Source organism: Leucoraja erinacea, chromosome 5, assembly GCF_028641065.1.
Source record: "Leucoraja erinacea ecotype New England chromosome 5, Leri_hhj_1, whole genome shotgun sequence".
NCBI lineage: Eukaryota > Metazoa > Chordata > Chondrichthyes > Rajiformes > Rajidae > Leucoraja > Leucoraja erinaceus.
The window spans coordinates 13,936,295-13,964,268 of NC_073381.1; the positions used below are offsets into that span (position 1 = coordinate 13,936,295).

Here is a 27,974-nt window from a genome sequence, read left to right on the forward strand (position 1 = left end):
CGAGTTTTATTGCTGGCCTTGATGGTGGGTTCAATGGCTTCTCGAGATGCCTGGCGTACTGCCTTCTAATCTTCGGCTTGACTTTGTTTAGTTGCTCCAGTAAAGGATGATGCACTGCAGAAACTCCACTGTCACTACCGTAAATTATCAGTTCTGCTTTAAATGAAGTATTAACAGATGATTTAAAGATGGCCATAAACAGACTTAATGGCAATGACAAATTGCAGATAAACAGTTATCCCTTCAGGTGGATAATCTTTCACCAGACGTGAAAATTAGAAGATTGCTAGGGAAAACCACAAAATGGGTATTAAATGTTTCAACTTCTAAATATTTGCTTTGTCTTTAACCCCAGGGGAAGTTCTGGAACATTGGATATGGCTGATATTGTACCGTTACTTAAGATGGGCAGCATGGATAAGCCAAGGAACTATTGGACCGTGAGCTTAACGTCAGTGGTGAGAAAGTTGTGGTAGGAAATTCTGAGGGGTAAGATCTACCAGCATTTGGATAGGTATGGACTGCTTATGGACAGCTGGCATGGTTTTGAATGTTAAAACATCACAAATCTAATTAGTCTTTTTTAAGAGGTCACAAAGGATTGGATGGCAATGTAGAATCATAGAAAATAGGTGCAGGAGTAGGCCATTCGGCCCTTCGAGCCTGCACCGCCATTCAACATGATCATGGTTGATCATTCAACTCAGTATCCTGCACCTGCCTTCTCTCCATACCCCCCTGATACCTTTAGCCACAAGGGCCACATCTAACTCCCTCTTAAATATAGCCAATGAACTGTCATCAACTACCTTCTGTGGCAAAGAATTCCAGAGATTCACCACTCTCTGTGTGAAAATCTTTTTTCTCATCTCGGTCCTAAAAGATTTCCCCCTTATCCTTAAACTGTGACCCCTTGTTCTGGACTTCCCCAACATCGGGAACAATCTTCCGGCATCTAGCCTGTCCAACTCCTTAAGAATTTTGTAAGTTTCTATAAGATCCCCCTCAATCTTCTAAATTCTAGCGAGTACAAGCCGAGTCTATCCAGTCTTTCTTCATATGAAAGTCCTGACATCCCAGGAATCAGTCAGGTTAACATTGTTGGTAAATTAATAGATGACCAAAATTGGTGGTATATGAGACAATGAGGAAGATTATCTAAGTTTACACCATGATCTAGATCGGTTGGGAAGGTAGGCTAGCAAAAGGAAAGTGGAATTGAACTCTGACAAATGTGAGAGTTTGAGTATGCCAAACCAAGGCAGGGCTTACACAATAAATATGTAAGATAGGTGGGGTTGTGGATAATGAAGTAGATTTTCAAAGTCTACAGAGATTTGTGCCAGTTGGAAGAGTGGGCTGAAAGATGTCAGATGGAGTTTAATGCTGATAAGTGTGATAAGTGCTACATCTTGGCAGGACAAATCAATCAAAATAGGACGTACATGGTAAATGGTAGGGAATTGAAGAATACAGGTGAACAGAGGGATCTGGGAATAACTGTGCAGTTCCCTGAAAGTGGAATCTCATGTAGATAGGGTGGTAAAGAAAGCTTTTGGTGTGCTGGCCTTTATAAATCAGAGCATTGAGTATAGAAGTTGGGATGTAATGTTAAAATTGTACAAGGCATTGGTGAGGCCAATTCTGGAGTATGGTGTACAATTTTGGTCGCCTAATTATAGGAAGGATGTTAACAAAATAGAGAGTACAGAGGAGATTTACTAGAACGTTGCCTGGGTTTCAACAACTAAGTTACAGAGAAAGGTTGAACAAGTTAGGGCTTTATTCTTTGGAGCGCAGGTTAAGGGGGGACTTGATATAGGTCTTTAAAATGATGAGAGGGATAGACAGAGTTGACGTGGATAAGCTTTTCCCACTGAGAGTAGGGAAGATTCAAACAAGGGGACATGACATGAGAATTAAGGGACTGAAGTTTAGGGGTAACATGAGGGGGAACTTCTTTACTCAGAGAGTGGTGGCTGTGTGTGGAATGAGCTTCCAGTGAAGATGGTGGAGGCAGGTTCGTTTTATCATTTAAAAATAAATTGGATAGTTATATGGACGGGAAAGGAATGGAGGATTATGGTCTGAGTGCAGGTATATGGGACTAGGGGAGAACACGTGTTCGGCACGGACTAGAAGGGTCGAGATGGCCTGTTTCTGTGCTGTAATTGTTATATGGTTATAAATGTTAAGAGCCCTGGAGAACGTTGTAGAACAGAGTTCTGGGAGTGCGGATGCATGATTCACTAAAGGTGGTAAGTCAGATGGACAAAATGGTGAAGAAGACGTTTAAAATTCTTGCCTTCATTGGGAAGGGCATTAAGTACAAATGTTGGGACATCATGATGCAGTTGTGTAAGTTGTTGGTGAGACCACATTGGAAAACTATGCAGTTCTGGTCACCTGGTTAAAATAAGGATGTCATAAATGCTAAATGCATTTCGTCATAAATAGAATCTGAATCTGAATAAATAGGAAAGGGTGCAGAAAAGGTTCACTAGTTAACTGGATTTGCAAGTTTGAGTTATACAAAGAGGTTGGATATGCTAGGACATATTTCGTTGGAGCATAGAAGCTGAGGAGTGAAATTTAGGTTACAAGATCATGAGGGGTATGGATAAAGTAAATGCTCACAGTCTTTCTACCATTGAGAGAATTTAAAAAAAATGGAGGGCAGAGTCTTAAAGTGCGAGGGCAAAGATTTAAAAGGGACCTCAGGGGAAACCTTTTCACTCAAAGCTTCATCCTTATTTGGAAAGAGCTGCCAAAGGAAGGGGTAGAATCGGATACAATGACAACTTTTAAAAGTTATTTGGATAAACATATGAACAGGAGGGCCATGAGCCAAATAGAATTAGGCCCGAAAGCCAACTTGGCATGGACAAGCTCTGTGACTCTAAGAAGGCAGCCATAATAAATCAAATGATATGATGAACGTTTGACAGCACTGGGCCTCCACTCGCTGGAGTTTAGAAGGTTGAGGGGTGACCTCATTGAAACTTACAGAATAATGAAAGGCATAGAATGGATGCGGACAGGATGTTTCCTCTGGTGGGAGAGTCTAGGGCCAGAGGTCATCGCCTCAAAATTAAAGGACACTTTTAGAGAGGTGAGGAGGAATTTCTTTAGTCAGAGGTTAGTTAATCTGTGACACTCTTTGCCACAGAGGGCTGTGGAGGCCGTCAGTATATATTTGGGACGACATTGGGACAGGTGTCAAGGGTGATGGGGAGGAGGCAGGAAAATGGGATAGGGGACAGGAGATCGGCCATGATTGAATGGTAGAGTGGACTCGATGGGCTGAATGGCCTTATTCTACTCTTATAAATTGTGAACTTAGGTTCCATGAGCACCATGCATAATTTGGAGCACTGGAAGGTGCATCGAATGCCTATAAAAAGTGCATGCGATTGAGTGACCCGGATGTGAGATGGATAAGAGAACTTGATACACAGATTTGAAAAGTTGTGGTTATTTCCACTAAAGCCGAGATAAGTAGAGAGGTTAGGAGAATTTTATTTTGAGGCAGTGACATATATAGGGTATGTTGAGGCAGAAACTACAACATCCTCTGGAGAGTTAATGGAAAATAGTTTAGGACAGAATTTGTTGGCAAAAGAATAGTTAATAATAAATTCATGCCACTGTTTAAATAATGCTATGATTTGTAGCATGAGAGACACTGAGTTTTGTAAGACAAAATGTGATGATCAACTGAGACAAGTCAGTGTTGCAAGACATAATAAAATATCAAACTAAACTTGGCATAAGATGGTCAGAGCTGTTGTGTAAGGTATGCTTTTATTGGATGAATTATGCTTGCAATTTTTAATTGAATGGTAAGTTATCATTTATTCATTTGAAACAAATATTGATCAAACAGTGAAATGTTTTATTTATTGGAGACACTTTCTTTACCATGTTACCATCATCAATGCAAGAAATGAAGTGCTTTAACTTTATCAGTGTCCAGTCATTCTATTAAGATACAACATGACATTTCCTAATGTAGCCAAAAGTTCTCCTTCCAACAAAAGCCAGCAGGAGTGTCTCCCATGGTGATATATCATCGGTGCTGGCCCTTTCACACTGTTTACTATACAACATAAACCACTTGTACTATATTAATACCAAAACACAACTGTGTGGAGAAAATTCATTTTATAATCATTTACAATGAAAACATCATTTAAAATATTTACACAGATTCTTCAGTAAAAAGATTGATGAATAAAACAGAAAAGGTAGTATACAAGCATTAGTCTACAATGTTGAAGCAACAAAGAGAATAGCCAGGTAAGAGCAACAATGTGACAATTTTCACAAAATATAGATGGATGTATAGTTTTATTTTCAATGCACTTTTTTATCTAAAACTTTAATACAACACTTACATTGTAGTGATTGCCTGTTTAAACATTGAAACAGTGCAATAGTTAACAGCCAACTCTTGCAAATGAAATTAATACATTGAAATAGAAGTACAACATAAAACTTCAGAAATGTACAACCACAACTGGTTTGAATAAGAACATGATACCTTTGTGTAATTATTCATAGGTGTGCGCCACTGCAAATTGCCTAAAAGCGTACATTATTTCAGGAAAGAACCTGGACAACAGCAAAAGCTGTGGATTTTATCCTTTTCAAATTTGACGTATAGTAGCTCATGCTAGAACTATCAGTTTGGCTAATAATCAGAGGTAATAAAATTACTTAAAAAGTTATACTACCAGCTTCTTGTATTGTTAATTAGTATTTAAGAGCAGCAAGACATGGTTGTAAATACTGTATGTTGTACAAGGAAACACACAAGTGAATCATGTCATCATAACATTGCAACATTAACTGGCATCCTAGTTGACAAGTACAGGTAAACCAATTGGTACTTTTTTCAAATTATCAGGGCAAAGTTCACAAATTAGCATGTTTTGGTTCTGTACAGTTGCTAATCAGAAGTAGCTTCTGGGGAAATCCTCCGCTTCTTGCTTTTGCTTTTGTCACTGTGGTCCCTTTTATCATGGTCCTTATCCCTGTGGTGCCTATCCCGTTCTATGTCTTTTTCTCTTTCCTGAACCTTCTCTCTGTGCTTGTCCTTGCTCTTTCCCTTTCCCCTCTCTTTGTCACTGTCGTGATCTTCATTTTCAGACCTATTCTTATCTTTGTCTTTGCTTCGGTCTCTTCTCGAATCCACACCATCATGGTTCCTTTCACGATCCCGATATCGGTCCCGATCTTTATCTCTATGCCTGTCCTCATGACTTCGCCGCTTCTCTCTTTCTCGGCCTTTATCTCGGTCTTTATACGTGTCCCTGTCTCGTTCAGACCCTCGATCCCAGTATTTGTCCTTCTCCCTTTCTTTGTGCCGATCTTTTCTTCGATGATAATCACTATAAACCCTATGTCTATGATGACTGCCATGTTCCTTGCTAAGATTATGCTCTGACTTTTGGCTATATCTATCCCAATGATCATCCTGATGCCTTTCTTGTCTGTGATCTTCCTTGATAGATGGAAGCCTTGGTACTCCTGGACTTGGTACAAATCTGTTAATATTAATTGGGCATTCAGAAGTGAAAGGTGGCATTATTTGCCCGTGTGCAAGATGCAGAAGACCCAGGTGATGCTGTGGCGGACAGGGAATTGGTGGTGGCCAAGGCATCATATGGTTTGAGCCCAAGACATGTGCTGGACGAAGATCTGGAGCATGAAACCTTAAACGAGGATCATTTTGAAGGCTAAATGGTGGTGGGAGGAGTGGTGGGCCCCGTACAGACATGAATGAAGGCATCAAATTACCTGGTTGGAAATTAACACCAGGTAACGGTCGCTGAAATGGAAAGCCTGAAGGATGACGATTAACTTGGGAAAAGTTGTGCAGTTGTGACATTGGTGGAGGGAAGATGTTTCCACTCAGTACTGGGCCATCTGAAGGACCGCGGTTTGGTAATGAGGTGGACACTGCCGGCGCCTGAGTTTTGTTGTGTGTGGGCACTGTTTTTGAAGAGAATTCAAAACGCGGACCTGTACGTGGCCCATGGAATGGAGGTAATGGGACATTTTCCCTTCGGACTGATTGCACGGTCTCAATGGTGTGTGTTGCTACCATTCCTGTATTAGAAACAGTTTGACCTTTATGTAAAGAACTTGTAGATTCTGTTTCTGATACTGGTTTTGAAATATTCTGAGCAATTGATGGAGAAATCTCTGTAATACAAGGTGTTGGTTCCTGCAATTGTTTACTGGACTGTTCACTTTGGGAATCAATTGTTTCTTCAGGAACCTGTTTTGTGTCTATTTTTTCTTGGTGTTCTTTTGAGGATTTCTTTACAACTTCCTCTGGGTCCTTTGTGTTTAAGCTCTCATTCTCACATTTATCTTCTCTGTTTTCCAAACACTGCTCCTCAGCATTGTTCTCCGGTGGCTTGTTTATTGTGGAACCACTTTGTTGCTTTCGTACAGCTGCTTGTCTTGGGTCTCTGCTTGCATTGACAACCTTCAAGACGCTCGCAAGAGTTTCATGTGTAGGATCTACCTCTTCTGCATCTGTACTGGGCTCAGATTGAGCTAACTCAACCTTGGGACTCACAGTTTGCGTTTCAGAACCACTAGAAGTCTCATTTTTCTCTTTTGAGTTTTCTATTTTTACCTTTTTGACTTTATAGTGATGCCGAAGTTTCTCGTGCTCTTCTTTTTTACTTGGCTGTGGTTTTAAAGCTGCAAGACTGGAAAGAAACACTTCAGTTGATACATCTGGTGGCTTGTCTTTCAGTGTGAGAGTTGTAAGGATTCCAGTTCCCTTTGACATTTCAGTAACTTTGGCATCGTCCACGACATCTGCCTTCTCATTTTCCTCTGGAAGATCATGTGAGGCATTTTTATCACTCTTTTGATCTTCAGTGGTTTCTTCAGGTTGTGACATATCTGAATATTTTTTATCAGTCACAACATCTCCTAATTCAGGCTCGGTACTGGAGACAGGCTTTGCTTCAGTTTCTCTATCTGCATCTCCCAAAAGACTCTGAAGAATGTCGTCCAGTGGTTGGTTTGATAATTCAAGGGCCGTGGATTGGTTTTCCCAACCAACCAAAACTCCGGGAAGAAATCTCAATGGTTTCATGGACAGGATAGGAATCGGCTCAGCTGGCGATGCAGGTGGTGTTTGCAAAATCTGAGGTTCTGCAGGTGGGGACTGTTTGGGCTTGCTTCTAAACTTAGGCAACACAGAAGTGAAGGAATTAAAGAATTGATTTTCTTCTTCTTCCTCCTCTTCCTCTTCAACTTCCACTTCATCTTCCACAAACTCTGGTTTGCTTTTCTTTTCTTGAGGCAAACTAGTAGGCAGCTTCTCAGATTCAGGGACTTCTTCAGAGGGTGAAGCACTAAATGATCTTTTCATTCTTTGTCGAATGATCAATCCAAGGAGAAGGTTCTTGCGAATTTGTTCCAGACCTGTAAAATGATAAAAATGGCTTGTTATTACAGTTTAATCCCGCTTTCACTTACAAAAACACAACAATGCGACTCATTCTTTAACCATGCACATCAATTATATAGCTTAAAATTAAATGATACCATATTTAGGTTAAATCTTTGTTAAGTGATTCAGTAGTGCATTTTGCATTTGAAATGAGCCATACAGTTTTAAAAACTACAATATTGCAATGGAAGTCACACATTGCTATAGCAAAATGAATGATTTTTTTTCAAATAAACCTCTTAGACACTATAGTTCCACTTTATCTAGAAAACATTGGAACCTTGATAGATATCCAAATATATGGCACCAATCCAAAATTTGTGACTTCAACCATTCAATATAGTATTTGAACTTTAATTTCAATATGCAATCAGGAAACATCTTAATCATAGATAAACATCCCTTTTCATTTCAATAGTACAATCAAAGCTATAGTAAACACTGAGTCTTATTTCCAAGGTAAGCACGTTTCAGCCAGCCCTGACAGTTTTTGATTGCTTTTCAGATGAAGTATAGCACAACTTGTACAAGGAAGATAGTGCAGCGATTATGTTACTGAATATAATCAAGGGGCTAGGAAAATGAATCCAGTCTTCCTTTCTATGGGTTTTTAAAGTATTTCTAATCAATGTTACACATTCAGAAGTGAGTTCAGTCAACTACAGATTAAGTAGCAAAATAATGATCCAACCAGGCATGGGTTTTGTGTGCTTTCTCCAAGTATAAATCAGGCTATATGAAAGTATGACTTTTTTTTTGGAGTTACCAAGTTACAACTGTTGAAAAGTTCAAGTTCAAGTGAGTTTATTGTCATGTGTCCCTGTATAGGACAATGAAATTCTTGCTTTGCTTAAGCACACAGAAAATAGTAGGCATTTACTACAAAACAGATAAATGTGTCCATATACCATGATATAAATATATACACACATGAATAAATAAACTGATAAAGTGGTTATTAATAATCAGAGTTTTGTCCGAGCCAGGTTTAATAGCCTGATGGCTGTGTGGAAGTAGCTATTCCTGAACCTGGTTGTTGCAGTCTCCAGGCTCCTGTACCTTTTACCTGAAGGTAGCAGGGAGATGAGTGTGTGGCCAGGATGGTGTGGGTCTTTGATGATACTGCCAGCCTTTTTGAGGCAGCGACTGCAATAAATCCCCTCGATGGAAGGAAGGTCCGAGCCGATGATGGACTGGGCAGTGTTTACTACTTATTCAATTATGGTTATTTATTATGGTTGAAAATTATTCAACCATAATAAATAAACTAAACATCTTCAACTTTTCGACTGCCAGTGGTGAAAACAGATCATACCAAGTTCTCTTGGTGAACAGTAGCAGGAAGGACACCATACAAGATGCAGGAAAATATAGACAAAGAATGAATTATCTGCAATTGAAATCACATATATTTGATATCCAATAGTGGAGTATTATCAAATTTAATGTTCTACAACACAAGCAAAATGAAAAACTACTACCAGTTATAGAAACTCACCTGGCCCATCAAATGGTAAGAGCCGATAAGGAACTTTTTCCAAGGCGCCCAATGGAATAAGATACATGTCCTTAACCTGCTTCACATTGTTGGCTACCACTCCATACCGTTGCCTGCTGTTGAAGTATGTATATAGTGAAGTGTACATTATCTGATCTTCCTCGGTCACTGGACAGAAACGTATGACACTTATCTCCTGTACAGAGTCAAAGCAAACAACATGAATATTAAATAAAAATCTTTACACTATGTGGGAAAACAAATTTTGATTAATTTCTTCCGAAGAAAACCTGTATTTTGATTTTGGTACAATGCAAGCAAAATCTAAAAATATTTATATAGCAAATGGTCACTTAGTGAATAGGAACAAAGTGAATCATTTTGTATAAAGTTAATGCGAACATTGTACGTAAAATGCTATTCATTTAATTATCCCATAAATTGTATAATTCCTTGTATAAAGTTGTCATGATTTAAATCATCTTGACAATGCTAAATAATGAACTAACCAAGATGTTGTTTCTGTGTGTAAATACTAGAATATGTACCCAAAGATTTGCCACTACAATCAGTTAGTATTCAGCAGTACATGAAACATAAATCTTACTTGGTACAATTTAATGTTTCTAAATTGGCAATGACTCGCTGCAAGTGAGCTAGATAGCAGCACTTTGAAAGAATGGAAACGTTTCATGATTACAGGGCTTGAAATTAACGGTTGCCAATGGCCACCTAAAATCCCGCCGGGCAACCTAAAAGCAGTGTCATTTTGCCTGGCTTGACACTGCAGATACTGGTTTATACCGAAGATAATACACATAAAACTGGTGCAATTCAGCGGGTCAGGCAGCATCTCTGGAGAAAAGGAATGTGACGTTTCGGGTCGGGCTGTAGTGCGGGGTGACGGAGGGTCGGAGCGAATGATGGGCCCCGCACAGCGGTCCCACCTCCTCCTTCACCCCGCCCGCCCTCATAGCGGCCGCTGTGTGCCATTCTGCCAACGGCGATAACCGCTTTCAAAACAAAGCCTCCCCTTCTCTTCCCCCCTCCCCCTGCCACCCCCCATCCATCCTACATTGGTCCCCCAATTCATCCTGTACTGACCCCCCTTCGCATCCATCCTGCACTGCCCCCCCCCCCCCATTCATCGTGTACTGATCCACCCATTCATTCTGCACTGATCTCACAATCCATCCTGTACTAACCCCCCCTCCATTTATTCTGCACCGATCCCCCCCATCCAATTCCCCATTCATCTTTTACTGATCCGCCCAATCATCCTGTACTGATCCCCTCCCATTCACCCTGCACTAATTCCACCCCCCCCCCATCCAGTAGTGATCACCCATTCATCCTGTACTGATCCCTCCATTCAACCCCCACTGACAATTTTACCTACTCCAACCAACACACACGAATTCCCTTACCTCAATCCATCCATTCCGCACCGATTGCCTTCTCAAACCCCCATCCCCCGCCATCTATCCATCCTGCACGGATTCACCCCCCCCCCCCTCCCGACCCTATTGTGCTGGAAATGTCTACAGAGCGAACATTGACTATGTTTGATAACAGAATGCAATCAAATATGTTTTAATTCCCAATGTTATTATTTGTTTTAATCCATAAAGATGGATCAATTAAATTGTGAACACATGAAAAATTAAAACCGCAGTGTTCGATTACCACGGCTACCGTTGACACGTTATTGCAGAATTAATTCTAATGGCAAATCAATGCTCTTAATATGGAGTATCAATACTGTAGTTATTTAATATCTTCATTGCTGTTCACAACACATACATCTAATTTGAATGTCTGGTAATGTGACGTTTTGACACCTTTAAACATATTGCCAAAAGAACATTTGCTGCAGTTCTGTCCTTTGGTCATCTCTTGTCAGTTAGTGTAATGTTTAACTGTCAGGTGGGTATAGTCAGTTTTAACAGCTATTATCATAAAATGCCTTTAGAAATTTCCTTGCAACCTGTATATTTTGTTGTGGATAAATTATGTGGGAAGCGAGAGTGTTTATGTACCAATAGCAATAACGACCTATGCTATGGCCATGTCTTGATAATTTTCCGTCCTTCACAGAAAACATGCTTGCATCAATCTGTAGTGTGCATGGTTAAGCATATATGTTACTATGGTCAAGGATTGATTGACACAGGTTGATCATACGCTGAATAATCCAACCACATTTTTGTTTGGAAATGGAAAGAAATAATAGAAATTGCATTCATTGCAACATGTAAAAAGAGTTGAGATACTGTATTATAATTTTGCTGCATGTCATTGTGGTATACATCATGTCTTGATTGGTGAATATGTTTAGTTTGTGACTTTATTTGAAGCAGAAATAACATGTGAATGCTTCATTAAGCATAATTCCGATTGGTAACTACGCACTTCGTCCGAGCACATTATCGCACGTCATGCAAGCCGTCTTAAATGACCTCTGTCATTTGGCAACCTAAAAAGCTGCCTAGGTTGCCCGGCTGGCAACAGGGAAAAAGCGTTAAATGAGAGCCCTGGATTATATGTTCTCCTTGCACAACATATATGTGGAGTCAGTATACAATCAACACAGAATTTGTCTTCGTTAATCTCCCAGAGGTGTTTTCACAATTAAGAAACATTTACTCTTTTGAAAGCATGCTAATCCAACAGTTAACATAAATGCACATTAAACTACAGTGAAATGTACTTTAATAAGGCTAAGCAATTTGAAAAGAATTTAAATATATTGATCCAAGGAAGGGAGAGAAGATGGATGAGAAATTGAGAGTGAGATTGAAAGTCACAGTCATAGTGATAGTGTGGAAACAGGCCCTTCAGACCAATTTGCCTAACATGTCCCAGCTATAATAGTCCCACCTGCCAGTATTTGGTCCTTATCCCTCCAAACCTGTCCTATCCATGTACCTGTCTGTTTCTTAAATGTTTCTCGAAAGTTGGGATAGTCCCTTGTATTTGAGTAGATGGAAAAAAGCACTTGCCTCCAACTTCCTGGTCCAAACCTGCCTCCTCCAACTGTCCCAGTCCAAACATTACAATACAATACAAAACAATAAGGTTTTATTCGTCACATTGCACATAAAGTGCAAGTGAAATTAATTTGTCAGCAGCAGTACAATGATAAAGAACACACACAAAAAATGTAACACAAACGTCCATCACAGCATTCATCACAGTGGTGGAAGGCACAAAATTTGGCCAGTCCTCCTCCATTTTCCCCCGTGGTCGGGACCTCAACCCTCCGCAGCCGTCGCTGCGGGCGTCCAGATGTGCAGACAGTAAAAGTCATGGTAAGTCCAGTCGGCACTTCCCCACCGGAGACCGCGGCTTTAGGTTGGTGTAGGCCGCAGGCCGGCGGTCGAAGATTTAAGGTTCCCGCCGCGCCGCAGCCAGAAACACCGCAGACCGCAGGGCCGACGGTCGAAGCTCCCCTCCAGGGGTGATGGTAAGTCCACACCGGGCCCGTGGTAGAAGTTGTTCGCAGGTCAGCATTCGGAGCTTCTTCTTCCCCTTTGTCCCCCACGAGGGATCCTGGGCTTCGGATGCCGCACCAGCTGGACCTCTGCAGACCGCGGCTTCAGGATGCTGGCAGCCGCTAGCCAGTGAAAAGGAGCGCTCCCCACCGGCGAGCCCCAGCGAGGGCTCGCCCACTCCATGCCGAGAGTCTGCGCTGCGCCCGCCGCTGAAGCCCCAGGCGCGCCTCCTGGAAAGGCCGCGCCGATCCTTGCTGTTAGGCCACGGGGGATGCGGCATGAAAAAAGCCGCCTCTCCATGGAGGAGGCGACCAAAGCTGTTTCCCCCTTACCCCCCCCCCCCCACACACAAGACACACAGAGAGACATTAAAAGCATACATTAAAACATACTAAATAACCAAAAAAAGTTGAAAAGACTAACATGCTGCTGACAGGGCTGCCGGCTTGCAGCGCCCCCACCGACCAATGGCCGACAAACCTGCCTCCTCCAACTCTCCCTCTTCTACTCTTGCTCTCCCCACCCTTCCCACTTTCTCACCCTTACTCTATGCTGCACCTATGTTTTTCCTTCCCAACACCCCCTCCATCTTGCTCTCCCTTTCTCTACCCCCACTATATCAGCCTTCCCCTCCCATTCTCCCTCCCTTACCTCCTACACCTCTTCTCACTCTTCTCCCTCCTCCTTCACTATCCCCCCCCTCGCTTATTTTCCCTTGACCCTCCTCCACACACAGCTTTTAACCCTTAACCTCCCACTTCCCTCACACACTTCCTACTCTTTGCCATTTCCCTCCCCTACTCATTCACCCCCTTCTCTCCGTATCTGCACCCTTTCATTCTTTCCACAACCCTCCCGGCCCTCTCCCTCACATTTCCCATCCCATTGTCCTCTTCTCCTCCCACTCTCCCCCAATCCTATCCCTCCCAATTATCCCAACTCTCCCCATCCCACTCTATCCATTGCCAGACAAAAAGGAATTCTGGATACATGCCATAGATTCATCCCTGATATTTATTTTGCCTGTCCTAGCTCTGTACATGTGAAGATGGCTAGTAGCATTGAAATGATTCATAAATAATTGCATGTGAAGTGACATGCAAAGTTGAGAGCTGGTTTACTAGGCTGCTTTTGGTTTCCTTACCAGCAGATGGCCGAGCTAAATATAATGACCAGTTCAGTACAAACATTTGTGTTGACAAATCAGAGCTATCAAATATTTTAAAAAGCAACTTACCAGTTGAAAGAGGCTATAACTGAAGGCTGAATAGTGTCACCATTTCCAGCCAGAATGCAAATAATTTAATTACCCATGAATACTGTTAATAAGTTCAGAGGTCACAAGAGCAGAATTAGGCCATTCGACCCATCAAGTCTACTCCACCATTCAATCATGGGTGATCTATCTTTCCCTCTCAACTCCATTCTCCTACCCTCTCCCCATAACCACTGACACCATTACGAATTAAGAATCTATCAATCACTGCCTTAAAAATATCCATTGACTTGGCCTCCACAGCCATCTGTGGCAAATAATTCCACAGTCACTAACGTCTGACTAAAGAAATTACCCCTCATCTCCTTACTAAAGGTACGTACTTTTATTCTGAGGCTTTGGCCTCTGGTCCTAGACTCTCCCACTAGTGGAAACATCCTCTCCACAACCACACTATCGAGGCCTTTCATTATTTGGCAGGTTTCAATAAGGTAATGCCCCTCATCCTTCTAAACTCTAGCGAGTACATACAAGTGCCATCAAACACTCATTATATTAACCCAATCATTTCAGGGATCAATCTCGTAAACCTCCTCTGGACCTTCATCGCCAGCACATCCTTCCTCAGATATGGGGCCCAAAACTGCTTGCAATACTCCAAATGCAGTCTGATCAGTGTCTTAAAGTCTCAGCATTTACATCCCTGTTTCTATATTCTAGTCCTCCCGAAATAAATGCTAGCATTGTATTTGCCTTCCTTACTACCGATTCAACTTGCAAATTAACTTTTCAGGAATCCTGCACTAACACTCCCAAGTCCCTTTACATCTCTGAATTATCTCCCCATTTAGAAGCGTCTATGCCTTTATTCTTACTACTCCAAAATGCACAACTCCTCACCTAGACCAAAGCCTCAGAATAAAAGTACACTGCATTCCATTTGCTGTTTTTTAACCCACTCTCCCAACCTATCCAAGTCCTTCTGCAGAGTCCCTGCCCTCTTTACACTACCTGTCCCTCCACCTACCTTCGTATCATCTGCAAATTTAGCCACAAAGCCTTCAATTCCCTAATCCAAATCATTGATATACGAACGGGAAGAGAAGTGGCCCCAGCATCGACGCCTGCAGAACACAGCTAGTCACTGGCGTCCAACCAGAAAAGGCCCCCCTTTATTGCCACGCTTCCTTCTGCCATCCAGCCAACCTAGCATTTTCCCTCTGATACCATGGGCTCTGATCTTCTTTAACAGCCTCAAAGGCCTTCTGAAATTGCAAGTAATCAACATTCACTGACTATCCTTTATCAATCCTGCCATTTACTTCCTCAAATAATTCCAACAGGTTTATCAGGCAAGATCTTCCTTTCACCAAACCTTGCTTACTTTGGCTTATTTTATCTGAATGAAGCTAGGGTTGACTTTATGCCCATTTGCAGTATGTAATATTGTTACTCACTGCATCTTGCTGGTGAAATTGCATTGTTTTAATTTAGAGAGGTTGCCAGTGTTGTGCTCATACCTAAATTTTGTTTGTTGCACTGTAAATCGAGTTTGTGCCCACATGTGCAATAAGATAATCCACTATAAATCCTCCTACAAGTCTCGACCCAGCACCAATGACTCTTACATTGTTCTAACAAATCCCAACATATAAGCTCATGGGCCAGCATTTCATCTTAGAGCTCTGCATGTTATAACCCACAAGGCTTAACACTGATCACAACAATTTCAGACAACCAACCTTTCTGGTTTGGTATTTTTCTCTCCACAGATGCTGCTTGACTCACCATTTCCTAGATTCCACTTTATTTCCAATATCTTTCCTTCTCACCCTAAGTCTCCTACCTTCACCCCATAATCCCAGACACCCTTACTAATCAAGAATCTGTCAATCTCCACTTTGGGAATATCCATTGACGGCCTTCACAGCTGTCTGTGGCAAAGAATTCCACTGAATCACCAAAGAAATTTGAGACCTCTTGAAATAAATGCTAGCATTGCATTTGCATTCCTACCGATTCAACTTGAAAATCAACTTTTTGGAAATCCTGCAGCAGCACGCCCAAGTCCCTTTGCATCTCCTATTTAAAAATTCTCTCCCCATTTGGAAAAAGTCTTGATTCCTACTACCAATATGCATGACTCCACGCTTTGCTACTCTGTATTCCATCTGCCACTTCTCAGCCCATTCTCCCAACCTGTCCAAGTCCTTTTGCAGAGTTCCTGCTTTCTCAACACCAAAGATCTTATAGCGAGCAAGATGGTCCACTCTGCTAAAAAGTAGTAGTAGGGTCATGGATAATCTTCAGCGCCATTTCCGTAACCAGCTTCCGTCATGGCGTCAAGCTAATTCAGCGAGATTCTGTTACATCAGGCTGAGAGATTAAAGGATAGACACAAAATGCAGCGGGTCGGGCAGCATTTCTGGACAAAAGGAATAGGTGACATTTTGGGTCGAGACCAGTCTTCTGAGTCAGGGGAAAGAGGAACTCAACCCATCCTCATCCTCATCCCCCCTCCCCCCCTCCCTCCGACACGGAGCAATCGCCCCCCCCCTCCCCTTTTTTTTTTGTTAAACATCTATTTCCTTCGCATTTTTTTTTAAATTTCCCCTTTACCATTTCCGTACTTTTTCGATAGTAAAGTACAGTTTTGTGCGGACAGATGAACGAATGCAACGATCATAGAGCAGAATAGGTGACGAAAGATCTTTGTAGGTGACATTTCAGGTCGAGATCCTTCTTCAGACTGAGTCAGGGGAAAGAGGAGCAAGAGATATGGATGGTACTAAGGACAAATGAATGGAAGATATGCCTATATCTCCCGTTTCCCTTTCCCTTGACTGTCAGTCTGAAGAAGGGCCTCAGCCCGAAATGCCCACCTATGCCACTCAATGATCGTTGCTTTTGTCTGTCTGTCCGCACGTTGGCTCGCTCTCGGTTCCGGCGATCCTCCCCTCAGACACCGCCAAACAAACACACAGCATGTTCAGCAGATCGGTGCGGCCGAGACCAGGTGCCGGGCGAAGGATGACATCAAACGGGTCATGGCAGCTATCGAAAAAGCCGACCCAAAATATCACCTAGTCCTCTCCAGAGATACTGCCTGATCGACTGATTTACTCCTGCCTTTGTGTGTCTTCGGTTTAAACCAGCATCTGCAGTTCCTCCCTGTACAAGGTATGTGCCGTTTAAAAAAAACCCAAAAAACATTCAAAACATTTAAAAACACATAAACTGTTCCCCCGCAACGCTGCGAGAGGCATAACTGAAGTCGGGTCAGGGTTACTGTAATGACGGAAATTACACTCCGATGCGTACAAGTCATTCCATTGTATTTCGCAGGAGTGGACCATCTTGCTCGCTATAAGATCTTTGCTCAACACTACCTGTCCCTCCACCTATCTTTATGGATCACTCCTCTGCTATTAACACATCATCCATCCAGACAGATAAGCAATTATGAAGAAGCCATCACTACTGCCACTTGTACCAATTTGGTCTCTCCTAGTCTCCAAGCTATCAAAAGACATCCCCTTTGTTCTCTCTACAAACCAGCCCCCCACCATCTCTGCAACTTTATACTTGTTTGAAATGTTAACTGTTTCTCTCCCCATAAAAACTGTCAGACATGCAGCATCCTTTTGGTTTATTTCAAATTTCCAGCATATTTTTGCTTTTCAATGCCAAAATATCAGCTGACACAGAGCAAATCACTAGCTGGCAGAGTGGTATCAATAGCTGGCAACAATGGATATGCTTGACGTAGACACTTTCTCCAGACTAAGATAACTCGCTGTACATAGATTCACATTTTTATGGGATGAATGCATCACAGTCAACATTCAATATCACATCTATACTTGACCTTGAGATTGTGTTCATGAGCAGTCATATTGAAACACTGCAGTCTACGTGATAAAGGGTCTCCTGCAGTAATCCTAAACAGGAAGATATCTTCATTTCCCACTGGTATTGCTACATTTAAAACTGCTCAAACAAGAATTAATTAAATAGTCTTCCTGCAACCTGCCACCCACCATCCTCACTGCCGACCACGAAGGTTCAGTTTTGGTAGGAGCTTCCATACAAGGGCAATACTGTGGGGCTGGTCAGATGGACGTGACTTCAGGGCCTGTCCCACTTATGTGTCCTTGGCACGCAAATTACGCGACCCCGTGGTCACGTTGAGCCGCGAAGGTCGTGTGCGATTTCATGCCCACAGCTGTCTGGAGCGCGTGACATAATTTGAAGATGGACGCAAAGCTGGAGTAACTCAGCGGGACCGGCAGCATCTCTCTCTGGAGAGAAGAATGGGTGACGTTTCGTGTCGAGACTCTTCTTCAGTCTGAAAAGAAGGGTCTTGACCCGAAACATCACCTTCTCTCCAGAGATGCTGCCGGTCCCGCTGAGTTACTCCAGCATTTTGTGTCTATCTTCAATTTTCTTGGCCCCGCTCTGGGAGTAGAAGTGGGGGCGGATCCGGACCACAACGGCCATGAGTCCCAGTCCGAGCTCGGCGATCGTTTGCCTGCTTCTGCTGCTGTTGGAGGTAAGACATTGCGTTGCACCAGGGTCTTAGGCCTGTCCCACTTTAACCGTCAGCTCCTCGCAAAGATTTTGTTCGCTACAAAACTTTCGAGCCCCGCGTGATGTCGTGCACAACTACATACCCCTCGCTTCTCAGTGGGACCGGCCCCGCGCGGCCATACGATGCCCATGCGCCTCAACGCGACCACGAGGTTACGTAATTTGCGTGCCAAGGACACGTAAGTGGGACAGGCCTTTTAGGCTATGTGCATCAACTGGTAGCCGATAAAGACCAGCCGTGACAGGAAACAGAACTGATTTCTCAAGCAATTTGCGCATTTTTCTGGATTTGCATTTGTTTTTGTACATTTGCTCTGTTACACAGTGCAGCAATTCTGAGACCATTTCTGTGTCAGGTTAAAAAAGTGATAGCAGTTTCCAAGGCTGACACCAGGACTAAAAGAGTTTTACTGCAGTGTATGTGGAATACCTTTTCAGTGTAGATTGGGGCAGGAATTTTTTTGACCAAAGACAGTACTTTGCTTGAGTCGGTAGTCAATCTTCCCATGAGTCATATTGCCAGGAAACAAACTGGAGCAGCCCTCCAGCAGAAAAGTTATAATTTACTGGAATACATCCGAGCACTTGTTATAACTGACCTGTCAGATATCATGACGCATAGTATTTCAGTCTGCAGTCATGTATCCTTCTGATGCCTTTCCAATTCGCAGCCTGTATTTCTTTATCTTCTCTCTCCTAAAGGGCCTGTCCCACTTTCACGACCTAATTCACGACCTCTGCCGAGTTTGCCCTTGACTCATACTCGCAGCATGGTCGTCACGAGGTCGTAGGTACTCGTGGCATCAAGTAGCTTGGGGCGTTTTTTCAACATGATGAAAAATGTACACGAGTAAATAAGGTCGTGAATTAGCTTGTGAAAGTGGGACAGGCCCTTAAGAAATTCTCATTATGATCAAATGTCATTTTTTTCTTAAACCTGCTAACATGGTTTAGAGTCAAATTTTATTTGCTTACTCCAAGGTGCTTTGGGCTTCACTGCAAGAGATCTGACACAAGTGACATGGACTCAAAAAGCTAATGGATCAACATCCTTCTCCATATAATTCTATAGCATGGATTTGTGGTGTTGAATGAAGGATAAATATTGAACCAGGACACTTGACATAGCTTCCCTGCTCTTCTTCAAAATCCTGCCATGAGATCACGTGCATCCTCCTGAGAGAGCAAGCAGCCCCATAATTTATCATTTCACCTATAGGATGGCACTCTCAACAAATCAATATTCCTCCTGTAGTTAACTGGTCACAAGTTTTTGTTGTGCTATAATTTCTGGAAAATAATTTTAGCCTGCAACATGACCCAGAAACGAGTCTGTCACCAGCCAGGCCACAGCTGACACCCGACTTCTTATTTGCGAAAATTTGCATTTGCAAAATAAGTAACCAGCAGCTGTGCCAAATATGAAAGATCTAACCCGTGGCGTTTGATATTAAACAAATATTCAAAAATAAGTGAGAAAGATTATGATAGTTTCAGAAAACATGTGGAAACTTGTCAAGCAAGAAGGTTCCAGTGATGTAAATCCTGAATTCTACATTTAGAGATTAAGTAAAATATACTTTTCTATTGAATAATTGGCAATGCTTATATTAATGCATCCCATGCTGCTCCCAAAGAATTGGGCATGTTAGAATTTTCCAGGACAACAAATGTCCATAATAATTGGATATAGAATAATTGGATAACATACACCCCATACATACACATAAGCTCCCATATTATTAGATTAAATAGCCCAAAGTATGTACATGTGCTCATACTATGAATGGCTGAATTATTTTCCCTTCTCTTTCCCTTTTTAGTAATTACTACTTCTTATGAGTCTTATATGATTTTAATGCTATTTATTACAATATGATAACATGGAAACATAAAAAATAGGTGCAAGAGTAGGCCATTCGGCCCTTCGAGCCAGCACCACCATTCAATATGATCATGTCTGATCATCCAGAATCACCCCTGGGCCATGGAGCTTGAACCGCGTGACTGACATACCGTCGCCCGGTGGGGTATCGCCTCAGCGCAGAGGGAGAAGAGGAGGGAAGAGGCAGTAACTCTATGACTTTTGCCTCCATCACAGTGAGGAGGTGCTTGGTGAACTCACTGTGGTGGATGTTAATTTGTGTTTATTGTGTGTTGTTATTATTACATGTATGGCTGCAGGCAACGACATTTCGTTCAGACCGAAAGGTCTGAATGACAAATAAAGGATTCAATTCAATTCAATCAGTATCCTGATCCTGCTTTTTCCCCATATCCCTTGATTCCGTTAGCCCTAAGAGGTACATCCAACTCTCTCTTGAATACATCCAGTGAATTGGCCTCCACTGCCTTCTATGGCAGAGAATTCCACAGATTCACAACTCTCAGGGTGAAAAGGTTTTCCCCATCTCAGTCCTAAATGGCCTACCCCTTATTCTTAAACTGTGACCCCTGGTTCTGGACTCCCCCAACATCGGGAACATTTTCCCTGCATCTACCCTGTCCAATCCCTGAATAATTTAATGTGTTTCTATAAGATACCCTCTCATCCTTCTAAATTCTAGTGAATATAACAGACGTCGATCCATTCTTTCATCATATGTCAGTTCTGCCATCCAGGGAATTAACCTGGTGAACCTACGCTTCACTCCCCCAATAGCAAGAATGTCCTTCCACAAACTACAAGACCAAAACTGCACACAATACTCCAGGTGTGGTCTCACCAGGGCTCTGTACAACTACAGTAGGACCGTCTGAAGAAGGGGTTCGGCCCGAAACGTTGCCTATTTCCTTCGCTCCATAGATGCTGCTGCACCCGCTGAGTTTCTCCAGCTTTTTTGTGTAACCTACAGTAGGACCTTCTTGCTCCTATATTCAAATCCTCTCGTAATAACGGCTACATGTCATTTGCTTTCTTCACTGCCTGCTGTACCTACATGCTTACTTTCAGTTCGTTCACTCGTGTGTCAGACGACGTATAGCTCGCTGTTAGCTTCTGTCATCATCCAACATGTTGACAGAATTGATAGCCCAACGCGTCAGAGTGCTTCGTGTCGTCATTTCCGGGGATCGCCACGAGGAACCTTCTGTCATGATAGGCAACGTTTCGGGGCGAAACCCTTCTTCAGACCCGAAACTTTGCCTATTTCCTTCGCTCCATAGATGCTGCCTCACCCGCTGAGTTTCTCCGGTATTTTTGTCTACCTTCGATTTTCCAGCATTTGCCGTTCCTTCTTGAGCATGAAAATCTCGAATTTTGCTTTGTAAATGAACAGGTAATTTATGTAAATGAGATGCCATTGTGACGTCAAGTGGGGGCACTGTTTAACATTATTTTAAGTTTTAAATTAAGTTTTAAATGTCAATAACATAAAATATAACATCAATCTCAACAAAACTTCATACAAAGCACCACATGACAATTATGAGAAAGGTGGCCCAAATATTGTAGCGCTATCGTGCACCATTTTGGCGTAGTTCCAGGATCATATGTACACACAAGCAGACACACACAGTCACAAACAAGATGAGAGTTTTAGTAATATACTAGACCAAGTGGGACCCGTTGGGCCCCGTTCCCCCAACGCAATATTCCACCCATTCCCCCAACGCAACCCGTTTCCACCACTCACCCGTTCCCCCAACGCAATATTCCACCACTCACCCATAGCCCCCAACTGCGCAGGCGCGGCTCATTCCCCTCATCCCCCAACAGCCCCTCCCCTCTCCCTCTTCTCTCCTCCTCCCCTCCCTCCCTCACCTCTCCCTCCCTTTCTCCTACCCTCAGTCACTCCCTCCCATCCTCCATAACTGTCTCCTTTTTGTATCTATTAAGCACTAATTGCCCACATTTGCTATCAGAAACATACACATTAACTTCCAGTGTAATTTATGAATATCTTCACCAGATATCAGTGTGCATTCAAATGTTTGAAGTTTGAAAGTTGCAACCATTTCAAAATTGGGAAACTTGTGTGCTGCCTGTTTGTGTTTAATCGAAAACCATGTGTTGCATTAAACTGTGCTAACAAATGTCAATTATGTACATAAACCATGAGATCTACAAGTGGGAACAATATTAGTTATTGATGGGATTCCAGAGACACGAGGTCAAATCTCACAGAGGTAATTAATTAGACAATCAGAAATTTGTAAAGGGATTGTCCAATAAAAATTATGCTCAGGAAGAAACTGCCCTTACTTGTTTAGCCAATGGGTGACTGCAACCACTTAATTATGGTTGACTCTTTATGCCCTCAGAAACAGTCCAGCACACGATCGGCTGTATCAAACTGCTGTATTGAAACAATGCAAGAACAAAATTGGACTGACTGCCCAGGTTCACTTGTTCCCCATAAAAAAATGCTAAATAATAGTGGAACACAACATATGAGGGCTTACTACAGGAGTGAAACACCTGTAACCAATGTCAGCTGGAATTCTCAAGTGGGTGATCCATCTCAGCTTTCTTAATTGGACCCCACTTTCACAGTAGCTAGTTTTCATCTAATACGATTCATTCCGCAAGATATTTCAATATGGCCTAGCAATAAATCCAAGCAAAATGCTGCCAAAACAGTTTCAAGACTGGCTTCTATGGTGGAAAACAGCCCCACAATGGCCCGACAAAAGGATTAAAAAAATCTATCTGGCTCACTTTGTATCTACTGTTCCACTCCACCATTACCACCTAGAAGAAAAAGAGAAGCAGGTGAATGGGTTAACACCATCTGTTATGTTTGCACATCATCCCAATTCGGAACAATGTTCTTTTATCATTGCTGGGTCTAAATTCTGGAATTCTACAACTGTACTACTTCAAGATGGTTGCTCACCAAGTTTTCAAAGCAATTAAAGATTGGTCATAAATTATGGCCTTGCCTAGGCTCAATAATATTTGAAGAAGGGTCTCGACCCGAAACGTCGCCAATTCCTTATCTTCATAGATCACCCGCTGAGTTACTCCAGCTTTTTGTGTCTACCTTTGATTTACCAGCATCTGCAGTTCTTTCTTAAACAATATTTTATCATTTTCCCCCTTCTACAAATGTTTAATAAAATTGCCCCATTAGGAAATTAAGTAATTTTGAAATTAACAGTACTCCACATTCTCTTCGGTTTTATTTGCTGCAGTTTTGAATGAGACTCTTGCTGACTATGAACCACTAAAATACTGTTGATAAAACAAAGGGATTCAGAAGAATATTCTCTATGCTGACTATTTTCTCCCCACCATTTGTACAGTCAGTGTTTTCATATTTGCTCCAATAATTATTCTTTAGATCACTGTCCTTTGGCCATCTACAGATATTTCCTCCAAAGTGGCAGACATTGCCTTTTAATAATTAAATTATTCTCCTGATGGTAACGTGCATTTGGTAACCTTCCCATACGAGTTAAGGTTATGGATTCAAAGAGGTTTGGGCACAGAAATCTAGGTTGATACTCAAGTGTAGTACTGAAAGAATGTGATATTGCAAAAGGATTGATCTTTCAGATGAAATATTAACACATCTACCACCTCATTGGAACGTTGATGTGCAGCAGATTTGTACCTGCCCCATACTTAACTCTCAATGATTAGCGTGCTATAAGCAAATTGATTACCATGCTCCCTCATACTTCGTTTACTGTAACATTCAAGAGCTGTGAAAGATGCACTATAAACACAAGTGTGCCTTTCTTTTATACCATTGAGCAAATTGCTATAACACCATAAATATTTAACAGAATCAAAAATTCATCCTCACCGAAACAATTCTATATGATATTCTGATATTGTAATTCAAGTGAGATGGATTTAAACAATTATTTCCAGTTCTAGGAGTGGATTTGTCCCATGGAGTATGCATTGATCTTTCTATTGTATAAGAATAATGAACGTCAAATGGCCCTTTCTACAAATATTGGAATATTACAAAAACTGTAAATCAACATTTTCAGCTTTGTGCTAATTAATTATTTGTTTAAACAGCTATACCTATTGGTTGAGCCAAAGGGCAGGATTGTACAGGTTGAACCAATAGATGTCACATGACAATGGACCAATAGATGTCACGTGACAATGGACCAATAGATGTCATGTGATAATGAAACAATACAGCCCTGGCCCGCTAATTACTCCCTCCCGTGTCTCTAAAGCACAATGGAGTGCCAGAAAGATAAATAAAACAAATATAAAATGGAAACTGAATGTGAATGGAATGACCTACCGACCCATCCCCGGCTCACACCATCCCCGACTCATACCGTCTCCGACACATCCCCGGCTCACACCACTTAGAGCCCCAGCTTACAACACCATTCCCAACTCGCAAGGTACACCACCGTGCCCTTCTTCGCCCACTGAAAGGACACATAGAGCTGGGCTAATTCAGCAGGTCAGGATCTCTGGAGAACATAGATAGGTGACATTGGGAGCCTTCTTCAGAATGATTCAGTCAGCTGAGTTAGTCCAGCTATTTGTGTCGTTTCAAACTAGGCGCCGAAGCTACTGGTCTGCACCTGTGAGCCCTTCATCACGTTCACAAATATTTGTGTCTTTAGATATTTCAATTTAGCACTTATCTGATTAAACAATTATCATAATAAATATCATATCGGTGGGGGCGCTGCGAATCGGCTGCCCTGCCAGCGGCGTGTTCGTTATTTTGACTTTTTTGGGGTTTTTTGGTGTGTCTAAATGTTAGTTTAGGTGTCTCTTGGTGTGTCTTGTATGGGGGGTGGTGGGGGGTTAGAAAGGGGCAACCGCTTTTGGTTGCCTCCTCGACAGAGAGGTGACTTTTTCCATGTCGTCACCCTCGCGGCCTAACAGCATGGATTGGAGCCGCCTTTCCCGGAGTCGGGTGCAAGAGCTTCAGCAGCAGACGCAGCGTGGACTTTTCCCATCCCAGAGCGGGCGAACCCTTGCCGGGGGTCGCCAGAGAGGAGTGCTCCAATCGTGGGCCTGGTAACTTTGGCATCATGGGGCTGTGGTCTGCGGAGCTTCTTGCCTCGGGCTTGGCGTGGACTTACCATCTATAGTCTGGGATCCCTTGCTGGGGATCACCGGAGAAGAGCTCCGACCGCCGGCCTGCGGCCAATAATATCCTGAAGCCGCGGTCTCCGGTAGGAAAGTGCCGATTCGGACACTCCAAGCTGTGTTTGACCATCCCGACGTTGGAGGTTTGATCACCCCAATGAGAGGGCCTGTACATCGGGTCGTCTGTAGCGGCGACTACGAAGGGTTCAAGGCCCCGACCACGGATGAACAAAAGAGGAGGATTGATTGAACTTTGTTGCAATCCACCACAGTGAAGAATGCTGTGGTGGATGTTTGTGTTAAATTCTATTGTGTATTGTGTGTTCATTTTAAGTGTATCGCTGCTGGCAAATTCATTTCACTGCACCTTCCGGTGTATGTTGACAAATAAAATTGACTTTGACTGTATCTCAGATGATTCAAGAGATAATGCGTTTTCTGTACAATACCACAGAAAAAAAACACACAAAAAAAAGAATCCCAACTGCAATCTTTTCCCCCTGGCATAAATCCAGTAAATAAGTTCAAGTTCAAGTGTTCAAGTGAGTTTATTGTCATGTGTCCCTCTATAGGACAATGAAATTCTTGCTTTGCTTAAGCACACAGAAAATAGTAGGCATTTACTACAAAACAGATAAATGTGTCCATATACCATGATATAAATATATACACACATGAATAAATAAACTGATAAAGTGCAAATAGCAGAAAGTGGTTATTAATAATCAGAGTTTTGTCCGAGCCAGGTTTAATAGCCTGATGGCTGTGGGGAAGTAGCTATTCCTGAACCTGGTTGTTGCAGTCTGAAGGTAGCAGGGAGATGAGTGTGTGGCCAGGATGGTGTGGGTCTTTGATGATACTGCCTGCCTTTTTGAGGCAGCGACTGCGATAAATCCCCTCAATGGAAGGAAGGTCAAAGCCGATGATGGACTGGGCAGTGTTTACTACTTTTTGTAGTCTTTTCCTCTCCAGGGCGCTCAAATTGCCGAACCAAGCCACGATGCAACCGGTCAGCATGCTCTCGACTGTGCACCTGTAGAAGTTAGAGAGAGTCTTCCTTGCCAATCCGACTCTCCGTAATCTTCTCAGGAAGTAGAGGCGCTGATGAGCTTTTTTGATAATTGCGTTAGTGTTCTCGGACCAGGAAAGATCTTCAGAGATGTACACGCCCAGGAATTTGAAGTTCTTGACCCTTTCAACCATCGACCCGTTGATATAAATGGGGCTGTGGGTCCCCCTCCTACTCCTTCCAAAGTCCACAATCAGTTCCTTGGTTTTGCTGGTGTTGAGGGCCAGGTTATTGCACTGGCACCATATGGACAGTTGCTCGATCTCCCTTCTATATTCTGACTCATCCCCATCAGTGATACACCCCACAATAGTGGTGTCGTCAGCGAACTTGATGATGGGAGTTCGCACTGTGGTTGGCTATGCAGTCATGGGTATAGAGCGAGTACAGCAGGGGGCTGAGCATGCAGCCTTGAGGTGCTCCCGTGCTGATTGTTATCGAGGCTGACACATTTCTACCAATACGAACAGACTGTGGTCTGTGGATGAGGAAGTCGAGGATCCAGTTGCAGAGGGATGCGCAGAGACCCAGTTCTGCGAGTTTGATAATCAGTTTGGAGGGGATGATTGTGTTGAATGCCGAGCTGTAATCGATGAATAACAGCTCGGCAATAAAAGACATATGAGTTTTTGTTGTCCAAGTGGTCCAGTGCGGAGTCAAGGGCCAGCGAGATCGCATCCATCGTTGGTCTGTTGTGGCGGTAAGCAAACTGCAGTGGGTCCAGGTTTTTGTCGAGGTAGGAGTTGATTTGCTCCGTGATCAGCCTCTCAAAGCATTTCATCACCACTGGCGTTAGTGCCACTGGTCGATAGTCATTGAGGCACGTCACCTTACTCTTCTTGGGCACCGGTATAATTGATGCCCTTTTAAAGCAGGTGGGAACCTCAGACCAGAAAATGTCCGTAAAAACTCCCGCCAGTTGGTCCGCACAGGTTTTTAGAACACGACCGGGTATACCATCAGGACCAGGTGCTTTTCGGGGGTTCACCCCTCTGAAGGATTTCCTGACGTCGGCCTCTGTGACTGAGACTGAAATGCCATCACAGCGAATAGGGGATCGGGAAGGCACATTAGTATTCTCCCTGTCAAAGCATGTGTAAAACACATTGAGCTCGTCAGGGAGTGATGTTTCACCGACAATCGAGCTGCCTCCTGGTTTTGCCTTGTAGGAGGTGATTGCATTCAGGCCCCACCACAGCTGCCGAACATCTGTCTCATCCTCCAGTTTGGAGCAGAAGTCTCTTTTGGCCTCTTTGATGGCCTTACCAAGGTCGTATCTGGACTTCATGTAGGCCACTGTATCATCGGACATGAATGCCCTGTGTCTGGACTTTAGAAGAGTGCGGATCTCAAAGTTCATCCAAAAATAATCTTGATTATTTGAATTTAATCGCATTTGGAATTTGGTTTAAATTATTCTTATTCAGTTATAATGTAATTCATTGAGTTTCCTGGTATTGTGCAAAGTATCCAAGGAAAATAATAAAATACTGATTAATAACCATCTCTCTGATGCCCAGAGTAACCATTAGAGGACACACAAGAGCAGGCTTGCAAGGTTTGAGATTCCCTTGCTTTTACATTTGAAGAGCCACCTAGC

The 27,974-nt window shown here is 42.7% G+C and overlaps 1 protein-coding gene across 4 annotated transcripts in view; it reads right to left on the bottom strand.

Moving 5' to 3' along the window:
* Nucleotides 1-3,881: 3,881 nt before the first annotated feature.
* phf3 (PHD finger protein 3) overlaps nt 3,882-27,974 on the bottom strand; it is a 115,911-nt gene continuing 91,818 nt past the window's right edge. For all 4 annotated transcript variants that reach the window (XM_055635043.1, XM_055635044.1, XM_055635045.1 and 1 more), the window contains 2 exons: nt 8,982-9,177; nt 3,882-7,455 (listed from right to left, as the gene is read on the bottom strand). In XM_055635043.1, coding sequence (XP_055491018.1) covers nt 4,952-7,455; nt 8,982-9,177 — 2,700 coding nt within the window. In that variant the 3' untranslated portion in view covers nt 3,882-4,951. The remainder of the gene's footprint in view (nt 7,456-8,981; nt 9,178-27,974) is intronic.